Source organism: Triplophysa rosa, linkage group LG2 (genome assembly GCF_024868665.1).
Source record: "Triplophysa rosa linkage group LG2, Trosa_1v2, whole genome shotgun sequence".
Classification (NCBI taxonomy): Eukaryota; Metazoa; Chordata; class Actinopteri; order Cypriniformes; family Nemacheilidae; genus Triplophysa; species Triplophysa rosa.
This window is the reverse complement of record NC_079891.1, coordinates 33,885,844-33,908,992: the sequence shown is the minus strand read 5'-3', so window position 1 is coordinate 33,908,992 and position 23,149 is coordinate 33,885,844. Positions and strand designations below refer to the sequence as shown.

The 23,149-nt window shown below is 39.0% G+C and overlaps 1 protein-coding gene across 3 annotated transcripts; it reads left to right on the top strand.

Annotated features, from left to right (window-relative positions):
* Nucleotides 1-59: 59 nt before the first annotated feature.
* mapkap1 (MAPK associated protein 1) lies at nt 60-20,856 on the top strand. 3 transcript variants are annotated; one of them, XM_057324079.1, is made up of 12 exons: nt 60-229; nt 1,312-1,746; nt 4,999-5,088; nt 5,189-5,334; nt 5,619-5,791; nt 9,842-10,018; nt 11,697-11,806; nt 13,907-14,014; nt 14,600-14,740; nt 16,647-16,784; nt 17,358-17,455; nt 20,164-20,856. In XM_057324079.1, the coding sequence occupies exons 2-12, from the start codon at nt 1,476-1,478 to the stop codon at nt 20,284-20,286; spliced, it is 1,575 nt and encodes a 524-aa protein (XP_057180062.1). In that variant the 5' UTR covers nt 60-229; nt 1,312-1,475; the 3' UTR covers nt 20,287-20,856. The 3 variants fall into 3 exon arrangements, with proteins under 3 accessions (XP_057180062.1, XP_057180042.1, XP_057180052.1); XM_057324059.1 differs by having other exon boundaries at nt 5,186-5,334; XM_057324069.1 differs by having other exon boundaries at nt 1,297-1,746; nt 5,186-5,334.
* The last annotated feature ends 2,293 nt before the right edge of the window (nt 20,857-23,149 follow it).

The window sequence follows — 23,149 nt, the reverse complement described above, 5'->3', positions numbered from 1 at the left end:
CATTCGTTCATTCCAGAGGGCGTTTCCCGAAGCGGTGCGCTTCCGGTATGAGGGGTAGATTCACCGGAAGTAACACACAGGACCATCAACACAGGAGTAAACAGTTGCGCTTTTTTCAGTTTATGTAAGAAAATCTCAATAACAATGAAATGAGACAGTATTGGCAAGCCTTCGGTCAGATGTCATGGCCAGTCTGTGATGTTTACGAGTGGAATACGCACGCGTAAAGGTAGTTTTATTCTGATATTTCATCTTTTCGATAAGGTTAGCTTCAACATTAGCAGGGCCTGACTACAGCGTTCAGTGTGTTCTTATTCATGTGTGTTTACCTTAACTCAAATATAACAGTATGTATTTCAGTGATCATATGAGTACATTTGTGGTAATCCTCCCCTCGTAACTAACACAATTAACGTTATAGCGTTTGTTAATAAAATATGTTATCTTGCTAAATGCCTCGTTGGTTGTTGTGTTATTGTCATCTGTTGTCACGTGAATTGTGGGTTTCAAAACAGATGGCTGTTGCTTGACTGAAAGATTCATGACAGCTAGTTGCTGACAAGACTGGTTGATAGTTAAAGTTGTTTATTTGTCATTTTTCATGAAGAATTCACCTATTGCTTAAAATAGCTTAAAAGAAAACACTGGCCATACATTTTTCCAAACGACCACACTCACCGTGAACATGTAAACATGAGTAATACAAAAAAGTATGCTTAAGCACAGTTTGTGTTATCTTCTATAGATTGTGTGATAAATATCTACACAACATCAGTACAAAGAGTGACAATATACTGAAGTATATACACCATATGTTATTATGTTACAATTATCTGCACTGCATATGCTTGATTTATTGAATGTTTATATAATAAATATGCCCACCATTGTTCAAGTGAAGAAGGGTCCAGCCTGGAAAACAGGTTTATCATTCCATATCATTATGTTTAACCCTTATGTGTGATTTGTCTAATGTAACGAAGGATTTTAGCGTGCTAACTTTTGTGTGATGTACACTGTTTTTTTATTTTTGTTGAACTGAACTGGTATTTTATTGTCCATGGATTAATCATTCAACTTCACTCATGTAGATTGTGTTGTATAAAGAGGTGGCATTGATTTGTGGGTAAGAATCAAGGCTTGTCATCTGTGTCACACACATTTTTCCAATAAATTTGATGTATAACGAGTCATGGTAAACATGTTACTAAATTATAGATCATAATTACTAAAACGTAACTAGCTCTGTGCCATTATTTGTTTGCTACTTGCAGTAAAGTTTAATCATCGTGATAGTCTGTTACTTTGCAGGCAGGCATCCATGTCCCACCATGGAGAGGAGAAAATAACCCCAAAAAGAAGTAAAAGACGACGTTGCATTGCTGAGGAATCTTCAGTCTCGACCTCCGACTGTAGGTCGGCACATCCGGAGAAGAACCGGAGAGTGTCAGAGGGGTGAAAGATTGGATCGCAGAATGGCGTTTCTCGACAACCCCAGCATTATCCTGGCCCACATCCGGCAGTCCCACGTGACCAGCGATGACACTGGGATGTGTGAAATGGTCCTGATCGATCACGACGTGGATCTAGAGAAATGCCATTCGTCTGCAGCGTCCTTTGGTGGAGGGTCATCGGGGGGTTCAGTTGGAGATGGCAGCATCGGAGACGGCCAGACCTATGACCTCTCTCAGTCTGTTGACATCACTTCCAGTTGGGACTTTGGCATTCGACGGCGCTCTAACACAGGCAAGTAACTCTCTTGAGACTGTTCTGCTTCTGGGGCTCTGGATCCAGTTGGGTGTAGGAGTAGATACGGTTGGGACGATGGTTTGGTACAGGTCAAGACTTTAAATCCTTTTTGCACTTTTCTGTGTCGCCCAGATTCACTTACTTAAGTTTCTCTTTACTATAATATAGTTATTAGTGTCCAGTGATTGCTCGTTCTTCTAAAATAATTGATGAAGAACTGGAAGAAGTTATGTTCAGAAACCAGAAACATCCTTTTAAAAAGCTTTTTTTATTTGTATCCCTGCTGAAACTTGGAACAATACGGCATAGATTTTGAGCATTGTTTAAGTCTAGACTACTTACATTATTTAATCATAAAATATGCCATAGCCATACATAAGAACCATTACCAAATGTACAGTACTGAAGATTAACTGTACCAGCCACTGTCTGACCAGGCTTAATAATTGATGTTTGTTTGTTTTGTTATTTGTTTGAATGATATGAAGAATTTTCACAAAGCATTTTTGATTTCGATAGGTGTCATTTAAAGTGAAATTACATGAATTCTTTGGTTAAATTTGAATTAATATAGAAACGTGATTTTTCTGATCATATTGCTCTGAAATGAAGCATTAATCTGGGACAGACAGGGTCTCTTGGCTGAGGAAGAAACTGACTGAAATTAATTTGCTCTCTTTGATCTTTGATCCGTCCTTTCTGTAAAACACAAAAAAGTTTCACAACAGTTGCAAACTTCTTTGTGGTGCTTTTCTTTATTTGCTTAAATGGGAAGTTTTTGGTCAAATGTTTTTTTTTTTGTGAGTTTTTTATTGGCAGTGTCTTTTCTTTTTTTAATCCTTTTCCAAATAATTGAATCGCAGTATGTAGTACACAGTTGTGTCTAACTGATTGTTTCTAACATGCATATTCTTTTACTTCCAAACATGACAACTTACCCAAGTATGTGTGAATATCTGCAAGTGTAATATCATCACGCTTGTCAAAACTCAGACATCTATGTTTTCAAGTAATTTAGATGATTATACTCTATATAATTATAAACACGTTTTTAATGGAGTCGGTTAGTTTCAGTCAATTTTTCTACCTCTTGTAACTGCATGACAGATGATTAAGTGTCGAAACGAACTTGAATCTGGGCTCAGATTGGTCTTTATGGTGGGGAAAGTGTTCTAGAGCTTTATCTATTCCTTCATTAAGTATCTGAACAACTTATCCCCAGGACGACAAGAGAGTTTCGTGAGACACGAGGTGGCTGGTAAGCAAGCGTTCAGGGTGGGAAACAATGCTGGAATAGTTGATATATAATTATAAGCTTCAAATCATAATTTCAGCCCTCTCAGAAGAATATTAATTTTTTTTTTAAAGTTTGATTTTCTGTTAAATTAATTTCTAGACTACAGATTTACTCAATCATAAATTGTAGCATTTGTATAGCTAGACAGAAATGTTTAATGTAAATACTAATGTGCTTTATGTAGTTATTTATTTTTATATGGTACTGTTAAATACCACAGTGGACAATGACACGGGGGTTGCTTTTTTGAATATTATTTACATTCATTTACCATTAAATTGTCCAAAAATCTACACAGATGAATTGGCGACTGCTGTAAACAAATGAGAAATGTGTCTTGTCACTTTTCAGGACACCATACTGTGTACTGTAATGCTAAAGAAAATTGTTTGTCAAGTGTAAAAACAAATAATTACATAACATTTATGCTCGGTTTCACAGTAATAGGCTTAAACCTAGTCCCAGACTAAAATGAATGATTGAGCTGTCTGAAATTAAAATAACTATCTTAAAATATGTCAGTGCCATTGTTTTTTTTTTTCTCAAGATGCACACCAGTAAGGCACTTTTATAAAAGCGAGACATAAATAAACTAATGTGAAACCGGGCCTTACTGTAATGTACAATTACAAGCAAATATCAAAATAGTATTCATTCTTTAAACTTCTGTTATGCTGATTAAGCATTTTCTTTGTGTTGCAGTAATGTGAATTTTTGGAAGAAAGTAATTATATCTCAATGACGTAATGATTTCTTGTCATTATTATTTCCTGTATATTTTTGATTTGGGGAAGAAATATGAGCTGGATATTTCATCCTGAGATCAACCCTTATACATAAAGACAAAACTGATGATATATTGAGTTGAGACAAAGATACAGATGTGCTAGATGACCGATGCTTTAAATAAAGCTTGTTTTCTTGTCATGACCTTCAGTATTTTGATACCAGTGGCCTGTATCAAGAAGCCGGTTTCGTTTAGTTTGAGCATACTCCGAGTTTTCGGGCTCAAGAAGGTGGATTGGTTTTCAGCGGGTTTCGTTGCCATGGTAACTTAGGCTACACGGCTATCCTGCTCCGGAGCAGGTTTTATTCTGGGTTAGAGATCGCAAACCAAAACTGGACCACTCAGCTGTGAGAAAGTGACGTATATCTGACGCAGTGAAGCCACTCCCCTCGTATCTCTCGCTCCAAATAAAAAAAAGTTTAGAGTGATAAGATGTTAGAGGGAAAATCTTTTATTTACATTTATTGATTATAATTTAAAACACGTTCATATAATTATTATATGAGTTGATAATTAATATTAAACATAGCATTTAAATGAATATTGCTATATTCGTATATAAAACAAACTTTAATATATAAAGCATTTTAAAGTAATGAAGTGTACGTATTATCTTTTGATCTTATTGTAAACCTATGTAAATAATTTAAATTCCGTTGATTCTGTATTGATATAGCAGTGTTTATTCCTGCCTTGTAAATGTGTTTCATTTCATGACATTTTTTCATAATGATCTCGTCATCTTCAACAGAAAAGTGAATTGCGCTGATACTCGAGAGAAGTCAATCAAACTGATGATGCTTTCCATGTTCCGTGTGATTGGCTGTTTGCCGCACGTGTCACACTTTCAAGTGCAGGCGCCTCACGAACTCTGGATCAACCCGGAGTTGACAGAGAAAGATTATACCAAGCGTTGTGCTACAGCTGAACCTGATCTAATCCAGGTTGGGTTTGTCTGGTTTTGTCAAGTCAAAACTTACTCTGCAACTCAGCGTTTGTTCACCTCGCTTCGTGATACAGGCCACAGGTGAACTGAATTAAAAACAGCCCATTCAACACAACAGCATCCAGTAGTGAGAAGTTAAACTATAAGTGACTGTAGTTTGTTGAAATGTTTTCTTCTTTGAACTGTCATGAGATAAAGGTCTGATCTGTTCACTTAAAGCTCAACGTCTGGAGCGCTTGAGGAAAGAACGGCAGAATCAAATCAAGTGTAAAAACATCCAGTGGAAGGAGAGAAGCTCGTCTCAGTCAGGTACAGTATCTACAGCGTGACACTCTTGCTTAAAAGCCAACTTCACGTGTCATTTCTGTCCCTTATTTCTCGTCTTCTGAATATTGTATTGCTTTAGCAGAGGATTTGAGCTCGCTGTTTGAGAAAAAGGACTTTAAGGAACGGCAACGGAACAAGGGCAGTAAATCCATGCTCTCGCTGCGACTCGAACAGTGTCCCCAACAGCTCAACAACCCCTTTAATGAATACTCCAAATTCGATGGCAAGGTGAGCTCGTCTTTTCTTTGACGTGAACAATGACAACATGAACATGTCTTGTTTTTAATCGTTTTTCAACACTGTTGTAAAATCTTCAAGGACCCAACTTTTTTTGTTGCATTGTATGTTTTTCCTATATGTATATTAAATTAAAAGTAATTCAACAGTGAACACATTGCTTAAGACATCCATAATGTCAACTAGCAGTGTTCTTCTAAGCATGCTTTCTCTGAAAGGCAGAAAAGCAAAAAAAGTACAAAAAGGTTAAATATGCATTTTGTGGGTTTTTTCAGGGCCACGTTGGTACAACGGCAACCAAAAAAATTGACGTCTACCTCTCAATGCAGTCCACCCAAGAAAAGCTTCACCCCATGACGGTGGTCACCATGGCCAACGCTCGCGTCCACGATCTCATTGGGCTCATCTGCTGGCAGTACACCGGCGAGGGTCGGGAACCCAAGCTTACGTAAGTACAGATAAAACACGTTGAGCTTGTGCTGGTCGATCAGAATGGGTTTTCAATAGAGCAGTTTATTGGATTAGTCTTGATTGCAAGCATTTGTTTTTTTTTTGTCCTGTTCATTTTTTCACATTATTTGACCAGAATATCATACAAACTTAGGGGTGGATGGTCATGTGGCCTCCTAGCAACCATCCATTGCACTTTAGAAATTGCATAACTTTATCATGACCCACAACACCCTTGCACCAAGAGTTTGAGCTTTATCCGCAATGAGTTCATCGCGATTACACTTAATGCAAATGAAATGATCTGGGCCCGTATTCTTAAAGCGTCTAAGAATCCTCGAAGAAAGCTCTTCATTTAGCTTAAGAACTTCTACGTAGGAGTCTTGGCTTAAAAACGATTCAAGACCAATCTGAGAGAAACTCTGAGCAAAGAAAAGACAAAAAACTTTTATTTTAGTGAGGAGGCGGGGCTGACCACGTTGCTATGTATGACACAGTCTTTTAAAGACTGTGATTGGTTGGTTGACCAAGAAGGAAAAAAGAGCGCTTTTAATAGGGTCATTAGTTTGAAATGGCACATGTATTTTTTCCTGTTTTACCGTACTCACGCACACGCTCACACACATGCACTATATACTGTATATATATACTGTATATATATTCTTTCTTTATTTTTTTATTTACCATGCTGTTAATGTCAACGTATTTGATAGAAAATGAACAGTGACACAGTAAGTTTCTGTAAGTGCTGTAATTGTTTGTGTGATCACTGGTTGTGACAGAACCAAATCATCTCTGCTGCAGAGCTGCTTTTCTCCAGTTGCTAAATATGTTGATGTAGTGATTTCTTCTATTTCTGGCGCTGTCTTGGAGAGGTTAGCGTGTCTCTAATAGGATCGGTCACAAACATCTAATGTGTTGCGTCTTATTAACTCACTGTCATTCAATTCAATGTCATTTTATTTTATAGCGCTTTTACAATTTGCATTGCATCAAAGCAGCTATACAAGAAAACCAAAACCAAGATAATCAAAAGTTGAACACACACACACAAAAAACAATTTAAAAAAATCTGATAAACCTTAAAAGTAATATGGAAATTGTCATGCATTGCAACACATTTCTTCTCACTTTTCGTGTTTCTGCTATAGAAACTCTTTAAGTCTCTTAAAAGTCCTCCTCGCTACTCCTAAAATTTTGGACCTTGAGAGCTCTTTTAAGGGTTAAGAAGCTTTATGAATTACTTTTTTCTTTACTAGGATCTTTTCTGTAATTCTAACGCCCACATTTCTAAGAATTTTCTTAGAATTTTGTCACTAGGAGCAACTCTTTGCGCTAAGATTTTTCATGAATACGGGCCCTGGTGTAAGTAATACAGATCCAATCCAGTGTATCGTGAATAAAATATGTTTCATATCAATCTACATGTACTCGTAACCCTCCCACATCCTCGACACATCTCTCGAGACATCTCTCGAGACATTTATATTCCTTTCTAGCCTGCTAAAGACAGTCTTGACCTTTCCCAGCTCAGCTAGGGATTCCCCCGGGCTTCGTTCTCGTTTCCACCTTCAATACGTATCCGAGGTTTGCAGACTGAAAAGCGCAAGAATTTTCTCCCCGGTACGTGGTACAATATGAAGATTTATACGTGGGTCGGGTTGAGGAGAGACCACCATTAAAATGGAGAGAAGACACAAGGAACCCTATGAAGCAGATACGCTCAGAGCCTCACACAGACAGTCTTGGTGGTTGAGGTTGGACCTGATTGGCATAGCAATGAGTTTTCCTCAGGCTGTACAGAGGAAGACATGCAGGGCTCGTGTGGGGTTTAAATGAGTCTAACTACCTTCAGAACCCTGTTTATGAGTCAAGAAAGTTCTTTAAGAAGTTTTGAGCACTAAATTTTGAGTTTGGAAAGCGTTATTAAAGGAATAGTTCATAGTCATCATTTACTCACCCTGTTGTCATTTTAAACATGTGTGATTTTCTTTCTTCTGCAAAACAAACAAAAAAAGAAGATATTTTGAAAAATATTGGTAACCAAAAAACGTTGGTCCCCATTGATTTCTATTGAATGGACACAAAACCAATGCAAGTCAATGGGGACCAACGGTTTTCTGTTACCAACATTTTTCTAAATATCTTCTTTTGTGTTCTGCAGAAGAAAGAAAGTCATACAGGTTTGAAATGACAAGAGTGTGACTAAATAATGACAGAAGTTTCATTTTGAAAGTGAACTATTCATTTAAGAGAATATTAGACCTGTTGAATGAATCTTACAAAGAATGATTTTTTGCTTTCTAGGTCTTTGCAAATATCAGAGAGATTGATGTGCAAATGTTAGCTGGGATGTGTATTGTAGTGATGCTTTCTTTTCCCAGCAAGAATGTGAAACATGAATTTTGGTTATATATATATTTTTATATATTTTAGTATAATTTAAATTGATTGTACACATACATATATTGCATTATTATATTGCATATCACATTATTTAGCAAGTTAAGGAATATCACATTTTATTTGTATCGTACAGCCCTATTGCATGCATTATTTTTCACTCGATTCTCATTAATGTGCTTTTTCACTGTGTTTATATTATTTTATAAAATGACCATACATTCAATTTTGTACAAATCCATGTTATATACATATACGTGAAGTACGGAGGTGTGTATGGGTTGATCTTATTTGTCATGAAAATGCATCTCAATCTAAATCTCCAGCGGTCATCTCAGCAGGTCGGAGGCTCTATGATATTCAGTTTAGTCTTTACAGCTCAGTTTAGTCTTTTACATTAAAACACAACACCAGCGTAGACACTGCCCTGAAGCTCTGAAAGCTATATCATAAAGACAAAAGCTTATTATAACTGAAGTCCCCTACACTGAATCAATCTTGGCGTTAATTATTTTGCCATTTTCCTTAAGGAGAGAATCTATTGTGATATAAGGCAAAAGCAGTGAGCTGAAGTAATCTGGACTTCAGCCATACTACACTATATATAATACTGCTACAGAAGACCAGAAACAAAAGAGTTTTCTATGAAGTTAACACTTTCCTGTCCGGTTCTGATGCTCTGCATCCCAACAGGCCGCCTGATGAATAGACTCTTTTTCAAGGCCTGACAACATAAATTGTGTTCGGGTGGTTTTGTGTGATGTTTGTGTGGGGTCAGACTGATGCTGCAGAGAGAGCGAGAGAGAGAGAGAGAGAGAGAGAGAGAGACAGAAGCAAGACAAAGAAAAAAGTAGACAACGAGGACAACAAAACCCTAGAACGAGGGACGAGGACACCGACGAGCCCGAGACCCCCCCCCACCTCACCGCAGCCCCGCCCGACACTCCACGCCCGACACGCCACCGACCCCGCAGAACCCCCCCCGCGCCCCACCCCACCCCCCCCCCGCCCCCAACACCCCCCCCCCTCCCCCCCCAGACGCGAGCCCCGACGAGAGAGAGAGACGCGACCCGCGAGGGTAGAGCCATGCCGAGACGTGCTCGGGCGCGAGAGAAGACAGAGAGCGCAGACCGAGCGAGAGGAGAGACAGAGCCCACTGAGACGCGACAGAGGAAGCAGAGAGCAAGGGAAGAGAGACAGAGAGCGACAGAGAGAGGAGAGAGAGAGAGAGAGAGAGAGAGAGAGAGAGAGAGAGAGAGAGAGAGAGAGAGAGAGAGCTTTGACGCCCATGTTTGTTTACTACATAAAAGTCCATATATAAAGATGGCACATTTAGCTTTATTGATGGTTTATAGCTTTTTATTAACCAAATTTGAGAAGAATCATCTAAGACTAATTTGATATTTTATTTAAATGAAACACCACTTCATCAAATCTCCTGAGCTATAAAAGTGCAACCTACGAGCAATAACATTTTCCCCTAGAGATCTACAGTTTGTGTTTTGCTAGAACTTCACATCCTGAAAACATTATCTTGTGCAATACACCCTATTAAAATACGTGAGATATTGAATGGACTAAACCGAAAAGTGGGTTTATAAGTGATGAGTCAGTTTTGAGTTCATCTCTCTCTTGTTCTCTGCAGAGAAAACGTCAACACCTACTGCCTGCACATCGCTGAGGATGATGGAGAGGTGGACACAGACTTCCCTCCGCTGGATTCCAATGAACCCATCCACAAGTTTGGCTTTAGCACCCTGGCACTGGTTGAGAAGTACTCGTCCCCTGGATTGGGACCCAAGCAGTCGCTCTTTGTTCGAATGTAAGTTGTGACTTACTCCTGAAACATTATAATTGATACATACAAATGATGAAACATTATAATTATTTTGATCATGGAGAGAGATTTGTTCCAGTTGTGTGTTGTGAAAATACCTAGAGTTATTTTGTACTATTTAAAGGGAAAAAGCAGTCTTATCTAAAAAAAAAAACCGTAACATTCAATTCAATTCAATTTTATTTATATAGCGCTTTTCACAATGTGCATTGTTCCAAAGCAGCTTTACAGGAGCAAATAAGAAAAACACAGAAAGGTAAAACACAGCACAGTGCATGGTGTTTATAGACCAAGCAAGATCATTATAATAAATAATATCTAATAAATAAATGAATAAATAAATGCAGTCTCCCGGTGAGCAAGCCAACACTGCACTGCTCTGGCGAGGAACCCAAACTCCAATGATGAATAATGGAGAAAAAAAAAAACTCGGGAGAAACCAGGCTCAGCCGGGAGGGCCAGATCTCCTCTGACGTGTCATAGCTGCACTCAGTGACCCCGACCAAAGCCACCGAGCAACGTCCACAACATATATGCAATTATATCTTTTATGAAATAAACACTGTTAGGGGGATACAAGACCCCTCCACTATGCAATCCCACAGTTGTGGTTTATTCTACAATAACAACCGGCTAGGTGTGATTTATCTATTATTTATTGGATAACACAGGCAGAAATGATATGCATTATTTTGTCCATCTTAAACTGTATATTTGTAATTTATTTTGTCAGATGTTCATAGAAAACTCATTTTTATCTTTATATTTTATCTTTAAGGTCCTTTAACCATAGCAACTCAAAACAAGTTTTATCTATAGACCGTTGGTCCGGATGTGTCTTTGAGTGTTATTTAGTCATCCGCTCGTAGCTGTCGGCTGCCGTTCAGAGCTCTCGAGGTCACTGCTTGCTCCCTTCATGAGAGGGCCGGTGATGTGGCTCTGCAGGGCCCCGGGCGAGAACAGAGCCAGCGCTCCGTCCGCAGCGGGCCACCGGGCTGAGACCTCTCCTGTCAGTTCTCAGGCATGTCGTGAAGGCTGTCAGAAGCCCTGGCCCGAGGCAGATGGGTCAGCGCTGCTAAATGAAAGTGGACAAGCGAGTCCTCTGTCCACAGAGCCGTTTGTGTGCTCCCCGCTCTCTGGCCTGCGGTTGTTTATCTGTTGATGCACTTGTGTTCATGTGCTCAAACTTTAACTCTGGAATGGCTGAAATGGATGAAAAATATCGCCTTTGGAACAAACTGTTCTCTTCTCAAACTTGTGGATTTTACATTTCTCTAAGAAATCTTCTAAAACATTTGACTAGATAAACTTGTTCCATCCGAATGTTCCATGCTAACAACAATAATAATAATAAATGTTGATATTATACTTTTCATATTATTGTTAATAATAATAATAATACATACTGTAAGTAAAATAAAAAAATATTTTTTAATGCTAATAATAATAATATAGGTAAAATAAGAAATGATAAATTTGAATAAGATTTATAAATATGGATAATATTTAATCATTATACATTTTAATAAGATTTCATAATATCTATAATATTTAATAATATTCATAAATAATTTATGGAAATCGTGCAAAATAACCCGTAGGATGTTTTTTGGAAGGGAAATTTGGATTTCATGCCTGAAGATTTTCCTGTCTCCCCTCACAGAAACGCTGCCCATGGCTTCTCTCTGATCCCGGTGGACAGTCTTAAAGTGACCATGAAGGAAGTTCTTCAAAAGGCTCTTAAGAAGAGAAAGGGCTCCCAGAAAGGTTCAGGTGAGACATCTCAAAGACTTTTTTACATGGTCAGAGAGAGTGTGAACGAAATCATTCACATTACATATATGCATTTGGCAGACGCTTTTATCCAAAGCGATATTGCATTATACTATAGATTTGTTTCTAAGTATGTCCAACCCATGACCTTGGCGTTGCTAGCGCCATGCTCTAACCACTGAGCTACAGGAAAGCTTGTGCGTATACAGTGTTTTTACTGCGAGAAATCTCAACCAACATCCAGCAAACCTGTTTAAACCGCCAGTCAAACTGGAAGGAGAAAAAGTAAGCGGGTCTGTCGGCCGAGATCAGTCTGATGACCGCAGAAATGCGCCGCTCCAATTTGTCACGGCTGAATGGGTGGCGCATCTGATAAGAACAGAGAGTTTAATACAAAAAGTCACAGGTAACGGATCGGCCGTGATGAGACGGCCAGCGGGCGAGATAAGAGGGGTGAGAAGATATTGAGCCGCAGGGCAGGTGAAGAATGAAAACTAATGGTGTGAGAACAAAGGTGCATTAGAGAGAAAACGGCTGAAGGGCTGAAGAAATGATGGTGTGTGGATCAGTCGAGCTTCATCCCTCTTGAATTTCCCTCTTGGGCGGAGGACTGGTATTGTTTAAAGGATTTGTTTACAGAAGTCTGAATTTTTTTTAATGAAAATTTACTCACCCTCATGCCTTCCATAATGTCCAAATAATAAAGGGATTGAGAGAAGTGTGAGTCCTCCTGGCGTTTGGTTTTCTGGTGGATGTTTGCAGTGAGAGGATGGTCCGGTCTCACGGGTCATAGTCGGTCTTGGATCTGTGATGGTGTCTCGGGAGACATCTGAGCGGATGTGATGTGTGATCTGCATTTAGATGAGTATTGACCGTTTATTTACCCGCTGGAGACAAAGACGCCCATCAGACCTTCTGTCTGAAATGTGGTTCTCTCTTCTGCTCCTGCATTTATCTGCTCGTAATTTTACTTGCAAAAAACCTGATTAAAACACAATCACACTGTATTTATACAACAAACTACCTTGCGGTCTTGTTTTATGGTTAAACGTAGCAAGCAAAGCACAGTAGACACGTGGACACTAGGAAGGGTGCACGCTGTAAAGTATGACGGGTGTTATGAGCGGCGCAGGGTTTCTAAAGCTCGCGGGTCTGTTGAGCGAGATTAGCAGGATTTAATGCTTCCTATGTGCCTTATCGGGGTAAACGTTGCTGACATTTAGAAGAAGGTGATGACTGTCGTTTGGCACTGATGTCATGTGTGTGAACTACAGATGAGCTCAGAAGGAAGATAAAGCGTGACCGTTACGCTTGGGGAAATGCTTTGAAATGTGGTACAAAGCCGAAAGTATTCAGGGACGGCATTATTTGTGTGGATTGGGAATATTTAGCATCGGCTGGTTTACTTAGTACTTGGCCTGATATTTTAATAGACACGTGTAGAACAGAACTCTCTATGTTACAGCAGTTGTATGGATTCATGTGTTCGCTTATGATTCTTTGAGCTCAGTTTGAGTATTCTGTTGTGTTTACGGCGGTTTGTGTTGGTTTCACTCGTATGTCGTGTTGGGCTGGAGGGCGTCGTGAGCATATTTCTTTCTCTCTCGGTGGAGGTCGCGAGCTTTCCGAGGTTTTCTTGACATTTTGGAAACCACGGTATTTGCGAAAGGGTAAATATTGCCCTAAGTGTTTGACCTATTTAGATTGGCAGCTTCTCTGTATTGTTTCTTTTTTTGTTTTAGAACTAAATAGAATGCCTCGATTCTGCTTCTGGACATTTTCTCTTTGTGGACAACAAATAAACTAAATGGGGAAGAGTCGTCTTTATTTGCAAGACCACAGTTTTAGACTGATGTTTACAAACCTGTTCATGCAAAATCTTAATGATTCTAAAACAAGCCTCTATTTTCTTTTGCTAAATAATTTTTCGTAAACAGTGACCTGGATATGTTACTGACTGGATTCATGGCGGTCACCCTTTAAATATCATTTCAGCCCTGTTACTCGTGCACTAGATCTGTTCAAACACGTGATGTGTAACTTTACAGTAGTTTGGATAAGTTGACAATGACATCATAACCGACCTCTCGGCCGTTTCAGGTCCCATGTACCGTCTGGAGAAGCAGACAGAACCGAACGTGGCGGTGGATCTGGACAGCACGCTGGAGAATCAAAACACACTCGAGTTCTGCTTGGTCCGGGAAAACAGTGAGTGATGATCCACTTCCAACTGCCATACACACTAGCTAGCACAGGACGTCTGCTAAAGATCTGGAGATCTGGAACACATCTGCTGTGTAAAAACATCAGCTAAACATCATAGAAAGAGCAGTTTTACATCCACACTCTTAAAAATAAAGGTGCTTAAAAGGTTCTTCACAGCGATGCCATAGAAGAACCATTTTTAGTTCCCCAAAGAACCATTCAGTCAAAGTATTTTTTTTAAAGAACCAGCTCTTTCTTGCTTTTTTATAATCTGAAGAACCTTTTTTGAAACAGAAAGGTTCTTCAGATGTTAAATGTTCTTTATGGAACCAAAAGGTGCATTCTAAGTCATAAACATCTTACAGACATCTTCTAGATGTCTATATGACATCTGACAGCAGACGTCTCCGAGACGTATTGCAGAAGAGCAAACTATGTCGTGCAGATGTAAATGCAGACGTCAAATGGACGTCCACCAGATGTTTTTGTGCTATCAGGGGTGTTATTTGGAACACGTGTTAGGGGTTATCTTAGAACACACACGCATCACAAACACCATTAATTTCTCTGTCTTTGCTTCATGTGCAGGTTCTCGAGGTGAGGAGAGCTCAGAAGAGGATCCACCCATAGACATCACTACAGTACAGGACATGTTGAGCAGTCACCACTACAAGTCCTTCAAGATCAGCATGATCCACAAACTGCGCTTCACCACTGACGTTCAGCTAGGTACATCCACAGAGTAAACCTGTCCTTCATCTGCCTATTACAGTCAGAGACGTCTGAGATATACACCTGAAGATGTTATATTGACATTGTGTAGAACAGAACTGATGTCAACTGAGCTCTGCAAATACTGATGCCTCGAGTCTAAAAACGTGTCAGTGTAGTATAGTTTATTATATGGTGTAGTGTAGTAAAATAGTGTAGTATGTATCGTATACTATATAAGTTAAATATAAACTGTAGTATCAATTAGGGCTGAGCGATAAATCAAAATTAAACCGCACACGATTTGGCGGTTGTCTGCGATTATTTATTTTTCTTTGCGCAGTTTGTCAGTGAAGTACGGTTAAATGCTGCTGCATCTGAAAACCAGAGGGCGCTCTCGCGCAGAAACTCCAAATCCACGGCGCAGAAGAAGTACCATAACACTGCGTCCCAACTCGCATACTATGCGTCCTAAATAGTATTCGAAAATAGAAATAGTATGTCCCAAATCATAGCATGCTGAAATGAGTATTCTCAAAGTACACGGATGGTCTACTGTTTCCGGTGAAAATTCGAAGTTTGAATCCATGGACACTTAACGGCTGATATTACCCACAACTCACCGCGAGAGGGCGGAGTTTAGTGACGCTACACTGCATTAATAAAATTAAATAAAAGATGCCTCGCTTAATTAATTAATGCAAGTAAATGCAAGGAAGAGCTGTATTTTGATTAGTTAAGGACAGTTAAGGATCACAGTGTCGTCTAGGCACTTCCTTTTCACGTTAGTATGTCCCAGTGCGTGCATACAGTTTTGCTATGCACTAAAATGTATATACTTTTCCATAACAAAAACAGTACATGCTTTATGGGCATAGTATAAGTAGGCGAATTGGGACGCAGCAGTAGCTCTGGGAAATGCCTATGAGCATCTTTTTGTCATTACATTAAAGTGTATTTATAATGATGATGTTTGATGGGTGTTGTTTTTTTAAATGCACGTTTTAAACGACTCAAACTCGCACTGCTTTCAGACCGGGCAGCATTTCCTACCGATCACAGAGCCGTGCATCGCGGACAAACGGCGCATGAAACATAATCGCAGACTTTCCAAAATCATAATGGCTGTATACAGGTCGATTTCCACAATATTTAGTGTTAATCGCGATTTATCGTGCAGCCCTAGTAACAATTGACATAGTATAGTATGGTATAACTTGTTATATAGCACTGTACTAAAATATAGTTTTATGTAGTGTAATAAAATGTAGTATTGTGTGTTTCTAGGCTGACAGGTAGAATACGTATAAGAAAGTAAATTAAATTATAGTATGGGAAAATGACATAATAGTGTATTATAGTGTAATAAAATGTAGAATATTAGTAGTTTAGTATAGTGCTCTAATGCTGAGAGATGAAATACCATAGTATAATATATAGTATAGTAAAACGGTTTATTTTTTATATTAAAATAGAGTAAACTATACTATAGTAAGCTTTATCAGTGAGAGGTAGAATATCTTTAATACAGTTTAGTATAGTAAAATATAGTATGAGAGTTGCTCCAGTCCCACTTCCATCCCAACTCCAGCAAATCTTCCGGCTCTGGAATCTTTTTGAATATCAGGATGATTGACATATTTGAAATATTTGCATTCTATTTTTAAGGTTATCTGTATGACAGACAGCTGTCACATCCGTGACGGACGGTCTGCGTGTGTGCTCGTGAGATAGACGTGTAATAATATTCCGGCCCTCTCTCTGTCACACAGTGAACGTTTGTTTTCATTCATATTTAAATCGCAGCTTCACCCAGCCTTTAATCTGTCACACCTGGACTTCCTTCTCTCTAAAACCTTTTCATATAAAAAAACGTGGATTTTAACTGTCAGGTTTTCCGATAAAACCTTCATTCTTTGTGCAGGAATATCCGGAGAGAAGGTGGAAATCGACCCCGTCACCAATCAGAAGACCAGCACAAAGTTCTGGATCAGACAGAAGCCCATCTCCATCGACTCAGACCTGCTGTGTGCCTGCGACCTGGTGGAGGAGAAGAGTCCAAGTCAGTCCTGCTTATTCTTTTATAAGGCCTGCACAAAATCTACCTACGCAGTTATTGACCTGCATTGAAAAACAACAGACTCATTCTACGAGAAATGATATTATATTGATTATATATATATATATCACATGAATGAGACAGAAAGTCACAGCATCATCTGTTAGGCTTGGGTTTGTGGGGGATGCAGACGTCTCATCTCAGGGGATGTGACAGGGTCGCATGCGCAGGTCTCCAGACGCGTGCTGCTAACTCAGATTGATGCAGACAGATTGCTGTCGTCTGCAGATCTCACGAATGCGTCTGGAAATGCTCTTGTCGAGAAGATCAGTGCGTCAGTGATGACCTCACGCTCTGTATTTTAGCCAGTCAGACGCGAGGGGCGGTCACTGGCCGTGAGTCTGGGGTGGGATTAGTCTTTTCGTTCATCAGGTGGAAGGCAGGATTGAGAAACTTGTTTTGTTAGTTATGCAGCTCATAAATCAGTTTTTCAGGTAACAGCAGTTCTCCCTCCTTGATGGAATGTTGTTTGTATTTATCGTTTGTATGTTGAATTTTGTTATCTTTCTCTTGTAGGTCATGCAGTATTCAAGCTCACATATCTAAGCAACCACGACTACAAGGCGCTGTACTTTGAGTCTGATGCTGCTACAGTCAATGAGATTGTGCTTAAGGTGAGTTTAGACGCATCATTTCAGACAGACATCTTGAACAACAGCTCTCCTCCTTTTATACGTTTATACATGTTTGCCTATCTATGTCTATCTATCTACCTGCCTGTCTATCTGTTATTTGTCTATATCTGTTTTATTTGTCTGTCTGTCAATTATCTGTCTGTCTGTTTGTCAGTCTGTCTGTATGTCTTTATCTGTCTGTCTCAGATAGATATATCTGTCTGCTTGTCTTTATCTGTCAGCTTATCTGTCTATATCTGTCTGTCTTAATCTGAATGTTTACTTGGCTTTGTCTGTCTGCTAGGGCTGTGCAATATATAGAAATTATTTAAATATCGCAAAAATTCTTAAAGTTATGTATAGGCCACTGTAGATGACGTAAACAACGCTGATCTAACGCTGGTCCAGAAGAACTTCCTGTTTAAGTTTTTTTTAACACTACGCAACGGTTGAACAAAATACAACTAACAGAACATTTTTAAATGAATAAAAATGTCAAACGAATATCTTTAAGTTTGAATGATGTACGTGAGATTTAAAAAATAAATAAAAGCTGAAACCGGAAGTGCTTCTGGACGAGTGTTTACATCTTGCGAAGTGGTTGTCAACGTTTTATGTTGATGCAGATAGCAGAGAGACTGTGTCTGGTGTGTGGAAAATGATCAGTAATCAGAAATATTGTGAAATATGTATGTTGGTTATGTAATTTTCAGTTTTTAAATATATTGTGTCGTATATCGCATTATTTAGCATGCTATCGCATACCGCATTTTTCGTCAATATCGCACAGCCCTACTGTGCGATAATCTAATTTATATCTGTCTTTCTATCTGTCATCTATCTGTATCTGTCTGTCTGTTTTATCTATCTATCTATCTGCCTGTCTGTCTGGATATCTATATCTGTCTGTCTATCTCTCTGTTTTCTGTCTATATTTGTTTTATCTGTCTGTCATCTGTCTATCTGTTTTATCTGTCTGTTTGTCAGTGTGCCTTTTTGTGTCTGTCTATATCTGCCTGTCTGTCTGCGTATCTATATCTGTCTATCTATCTATCATCTGTCTGTCTGTTTGTCTCAGAAATATCTGTCTGCTTGTCTATATCTGCTGTCCGTCCGTCCGTCTGTCTGTCTGTCCGTCTGCCTGTATCCATTTGTCTGTATGTCTGTCTATATCTATCAGTCTGTCTCATATATTGTCTGTCTGTCTGACTGTCTGTCTGTCTGTCTGTATCCATTTGTCTGTATGTCTGTCTATATCTATCAGTCTGTCTCATATATTGTCTGTCTGTCTGACTGTCTGTCTGTCTGTATCCATTTGTCTGTCTTTCTGTATCCATTTGTCTGTATGTCTGTCTATATCTATCAGTCTGTCTCATATATTGTCTGTCTGTCTGACTGTCTGTCTGTCTGTATCCATTTGTCTGTCTGTCTGTATCCATTTGTCTGTATGTCTGTCTATATCTATCAGTCTGTCTCATATATTGTCTGTCTGTCTGACTGTCTGTCTGTCTGTATCCATTTGTCTGTCTGTCTGTATCCATTTGTCTGTATGTCTGTCTATATCTATCAGTCTGTCTCATATATTGTCTGTCTGTCTGACTGTCTGTCTGTCTGTATCCATTTGTCTGTCTGTCTGTATCCATTTGTCTGTATGTCTGTCTATATCTATCAGTCTGTCTCATATATTGTCTGTCTGTCTGACTGTCTGTCTGTCTGTATCCATTTGTCTGTCTGTCTGTATCCATTTGTCTGTATGTCTGTCTATATCTATCAGTCTGTCTCATATATTGTCTGTCTGTCTGACTGTCTGTCTGTCTGTATCCATTTGTCTGTCTGTCTGTATCCATTTGTCTGTATGTCTGTCTATATCTATCAGTCTGTCTCATATATTGTCTGTCTGTCTGACTGTCTGTCTGTCTGTATCCATTTGTCTGTCTGTCTGTATCCATTTGTCTGTATGTCTGTCTATATCTATCAGTCTGTCTCATATATTGTCTGTCTGTCTGACTGTCTGTCTGTCTGTATCCATTTGTCTGTCTGTCTGTATCCATTTGTCTGTATGTCTGTCTATATCTATCAGTCTGTCTCATATATTGTCTGTCTGTCTGACTGTCTGTCTGTCTGTATCCATTTGTCTGTCTGTCTGTATCCATTTGTCTGTATGTCTGTCTATATCTATCAGTCTGTCTCATATATTGTCTGTCTGTCTGACTGTCTGTCTGTCTGTATCCATTTGTCTGTCTGTCTGTATCCATTTGTCTGTATGTCTGTCTATATCTATCAGTCTGTCTCATATATTGTCTGTCTGTCTGACTGTCTGTCTGTCTGTATCCATTTGTCTGTCTGTCTGTATCCATTTGTCTGTATGTCTGTCTATATCTATCAGTCTGTCTCATATATTGTCTGTCTGTCTGACTGTCTGTCTGTCTGTATCCATTTGTCTGTCTGTCTGTATCCATTTGTCTGTATGTCTGTCTATATCTATCAGTCTGTCTCATATATTGTCTGACTGTCTGTCTTTCTGTATCCATTTGTCTGTCTATCTGTCTATATCTGAATGTCTGCTTGTCTTTGTCTGTCTGGGTTCTATCTGTCTGTCTGTCAGTATTTACCTGTTGATCTATATATTTTAGCATGTTTTTTGTTAGATTGTGTATTTGTGCAAGTTTTCTTCTTCCCATTAACAGGAAGTATGCCATTTCTCTCAGGTGAACTACATCCTGGAGTCTCGTGCCAGCACTTCACGGGCGGATTATTTTGCGCAGAAGCAGCGCAAACTCAACCGCCGCACTAGCTTCAGTTTCCAGAAAGACAAGAAGTCGGGCCAGTAGCCTAACCGACCCGCTGTCTGAACCAATCAGAGAGTGTGATGTGCCTACCAGAAGAAAGGGCAAAAAGATGGAAAACCAGGGATGAAAATGAAGCACAGATGAATGGAGAGAGGAAGCTAAAACAGAGGTAGGAAGGAAGAGAAAGACATGTTGATGAAAGAATATGAGACAGAATTAAGAGAGAAACTATCGGACATCGTTGACTTGTCCGGCTGGAGTTTTTAGCCTCCGATTTTTCCTAATCATATCAGAGCACTAACGCTCGAGAATGTACTAGCGAAACCAACCAACAATCCAACTGACTGAACCATTATTGTTAACATTCGATGCCACAGCCATTGAGTCGGATTCTGGAGCCCAGAACTGCTAACTTTACAAGCTGCTGTCAGTTTTAAAGACTTCTTTCCACTGCCTACAAAAACCAACTCGCAGGAGGATATCACAAGCCTACAGAGCAAATAAACTCTATTAGCTACTCCCATATATACCTGCCGTTTCAAGGTTGTTAACTTAAAACGCTTTGTACGCTGTAAACGCATTGCTTTACTTTTTTTTTTTTTTAAGTAAAAATGTAAATAGCGACCACATTCAGGGTGGAAAGACAAACCCTTTTCGGCCATAGCTCTTCAGTGCCTGCTATTGAACAACACGTGGAGATTTTAAGCGAGTCGAGGATAAGCCTTCAAACTTTTTACCAACAGAGGGCCGGTAGGTTAAGGAGCAACTGATTTTTAAAAGATCAAATATAAACAAAATGAATAACTGTACTTTTTACTGTGATTTGTTTTTCCTCTGCATTGTATCTTTGGATGAAATATATTATGAGCAACCGAACGCTGTCGGTCTTTCAGGCAGACGTTTCGGTTTATTCTGACTGTCCTCATGGGCTGCAGTGGGAATGTATTTTACCACATTTTTTTCTCAATGTTAAAGCTAACATTATTATAGTTATAAAGTTTAAATTTCATCTGTGCTTGGAGACTGTTCGTTCTCTCCGCAGAATTAACAGGTTTCTTTCAATCATTGGGGCAAACTCAACACTTTAACTCCACTTCAAAAGCTGCTCTTGTTAAACTGGATTCAGGGTGCATGTTCTATCCAAATCTGTTCTGACTCAGGTTTCCGACTGCCATGTCTTGACCGATATTTGTTGTTGTTGTTTTTATATATCTGTTGAAGGCTGAGAGCGACAGTTCATAGAGCGTGACGGGGAGAATCGCTGAATAGACATTTCAAATAAAACTTTATTTATAATGTTCTGATAATGGGGGGAGGGGTTGGGGGTTCTTATGCGGCCTATGGAATCAACAATATTTGCTACAGTACGTGTATACTGTATATAAGTAGATTTTCTAATTAAAGACTGAACCACAATACAATCTGTCTGTTGTTTTTTATTTCTTTTTTTTAGTTTTAGTGTGCACACTTTTGAGGGGACATGAAGGCTAGAGGAAAGGTGAACTTAACTGCGAACAACAAAAACATTACTACATTTTGTAACGGCACCTCTAATATCTGCTTTGTGTTTGATGATCCCTCATTTTTGACGTTTCTATACTCCAGAGATATCAGCCACAATCACGATATTGATGTTCATTGTAAAAGACGACAGTCGTCTTCATTTGAAGAACGATAAAACTGGAAGCATTTCAACAGAGGTAGTCTCGCCTTTGGGGTCCGAAGAAAACAGCACCAGCTGGCGGAGGAGACAGCCTCACGGTCGCCTCACTCTTGGGGTTCTTCGCCAGCTGTGGCCCCTGAGAGATCTTTTTCCGCCCCTCCATGGGAAACGGAGATAGACGCTGGTTAAAAATACCCCAAGACATAGGCATCACATAGACAATAAAGTTAATCCAGAGTGACGGGCGTGAAGCTGAAGATGGATTTTCTCAGTTCTGGTTGCAGGAGGGTCTTGTTTTTCCATCGCTGGTGTTGTAGTGCCAACATCTCCTCACCGCTGTCAGAACGTTCGTTTAATCTCTCTGGATTCTCTTCTGACGGTGTCAGTTTGGCTTTTGCACACATTAGTTTTAGGCAGCAGAAGATTGTGGTAATTCCAGTCCAGACTGAGAGAACGCAAAGATGAATGAAATTGTGAGTTGTCTTTGCAGTTTTCAAGATCTGAAAACATTGCATCTTTTTTATTTTGACTTGTGTTTCTTTTTATTTTCCGCAAATAAAAAGTTATGTTGTCAGTAGTTCATAGATAGAACTTGTGATCTTGCTTTTGCTTGTTTGCTTCAAAATTAAACTTCTTTTTTTTGACTTTTTTCGAAACAGAATCTAATAACACGCATACTTAACTATTCAAAATCAGCATTGGTCCATCTCAAGTACTTAATTTCTTTTTTACAAGGTTTTTAAGTGGAAGATGGATGCATTACTCATTATATAAGTAACTGGACTGAGGTTTTTAGCGTAAAATTAGCAACTACGTATATATAGCCGCCGCATGCTGTACTGTACATGCTAATAGCACGAAAAAACTCGGCAAATTCTATTGATTTACCAAATATGTGCTTTTTTACACTAAACAAATGACATCTATGAAATAATTTAGGTAACAGGACAGTATTTTCAAAATCCCAGTTGTCATTATAATATCATCAAATACTAAGGATGTAACGATTCACTCAGCTCGCGATGCGATTCACGATTCTGATCTCATGATGCGATTTAATCACGATTTTTTTTTACAGAATGAGTTGAGGAAAATTTTAAATGAACAACTGCCCTTTTATTATTTCTCTAATGCTGCACAATTCTTTGTAAAATAAAAATATATTTTACGTCAAATAACAAAACTAAATTGCAGTTTTAAAACAAATTCCAAATGAAAAAAAAAAGAATAATACAAAAGTCT

Excerpts from the sequence above, each read along its gene's own strand:
- mapkap1 (XM_057324059.1), top strand. The coding sequence starts at position 1,476 with ATGGCGTTTCTCGACAACCCCAGCATTATCCTGGCCCACATCCGGCAG. Across the intron at positions 14,741-16,646 it reads CACCACTGACGTTCAGCTAG|GAATATCCGGAGAGAAGGTG; the intron begins GTACATCCACAG and ends TTCTTTGTGCAG. Across the intron at positions 17,456-20,163 it reads TCAATGAGATTGTGCTTAAG|GTGAACTACATCCTGGAGTC; the intron begins GTGAGTTTAGAC and ends CATTTCTCTCAG.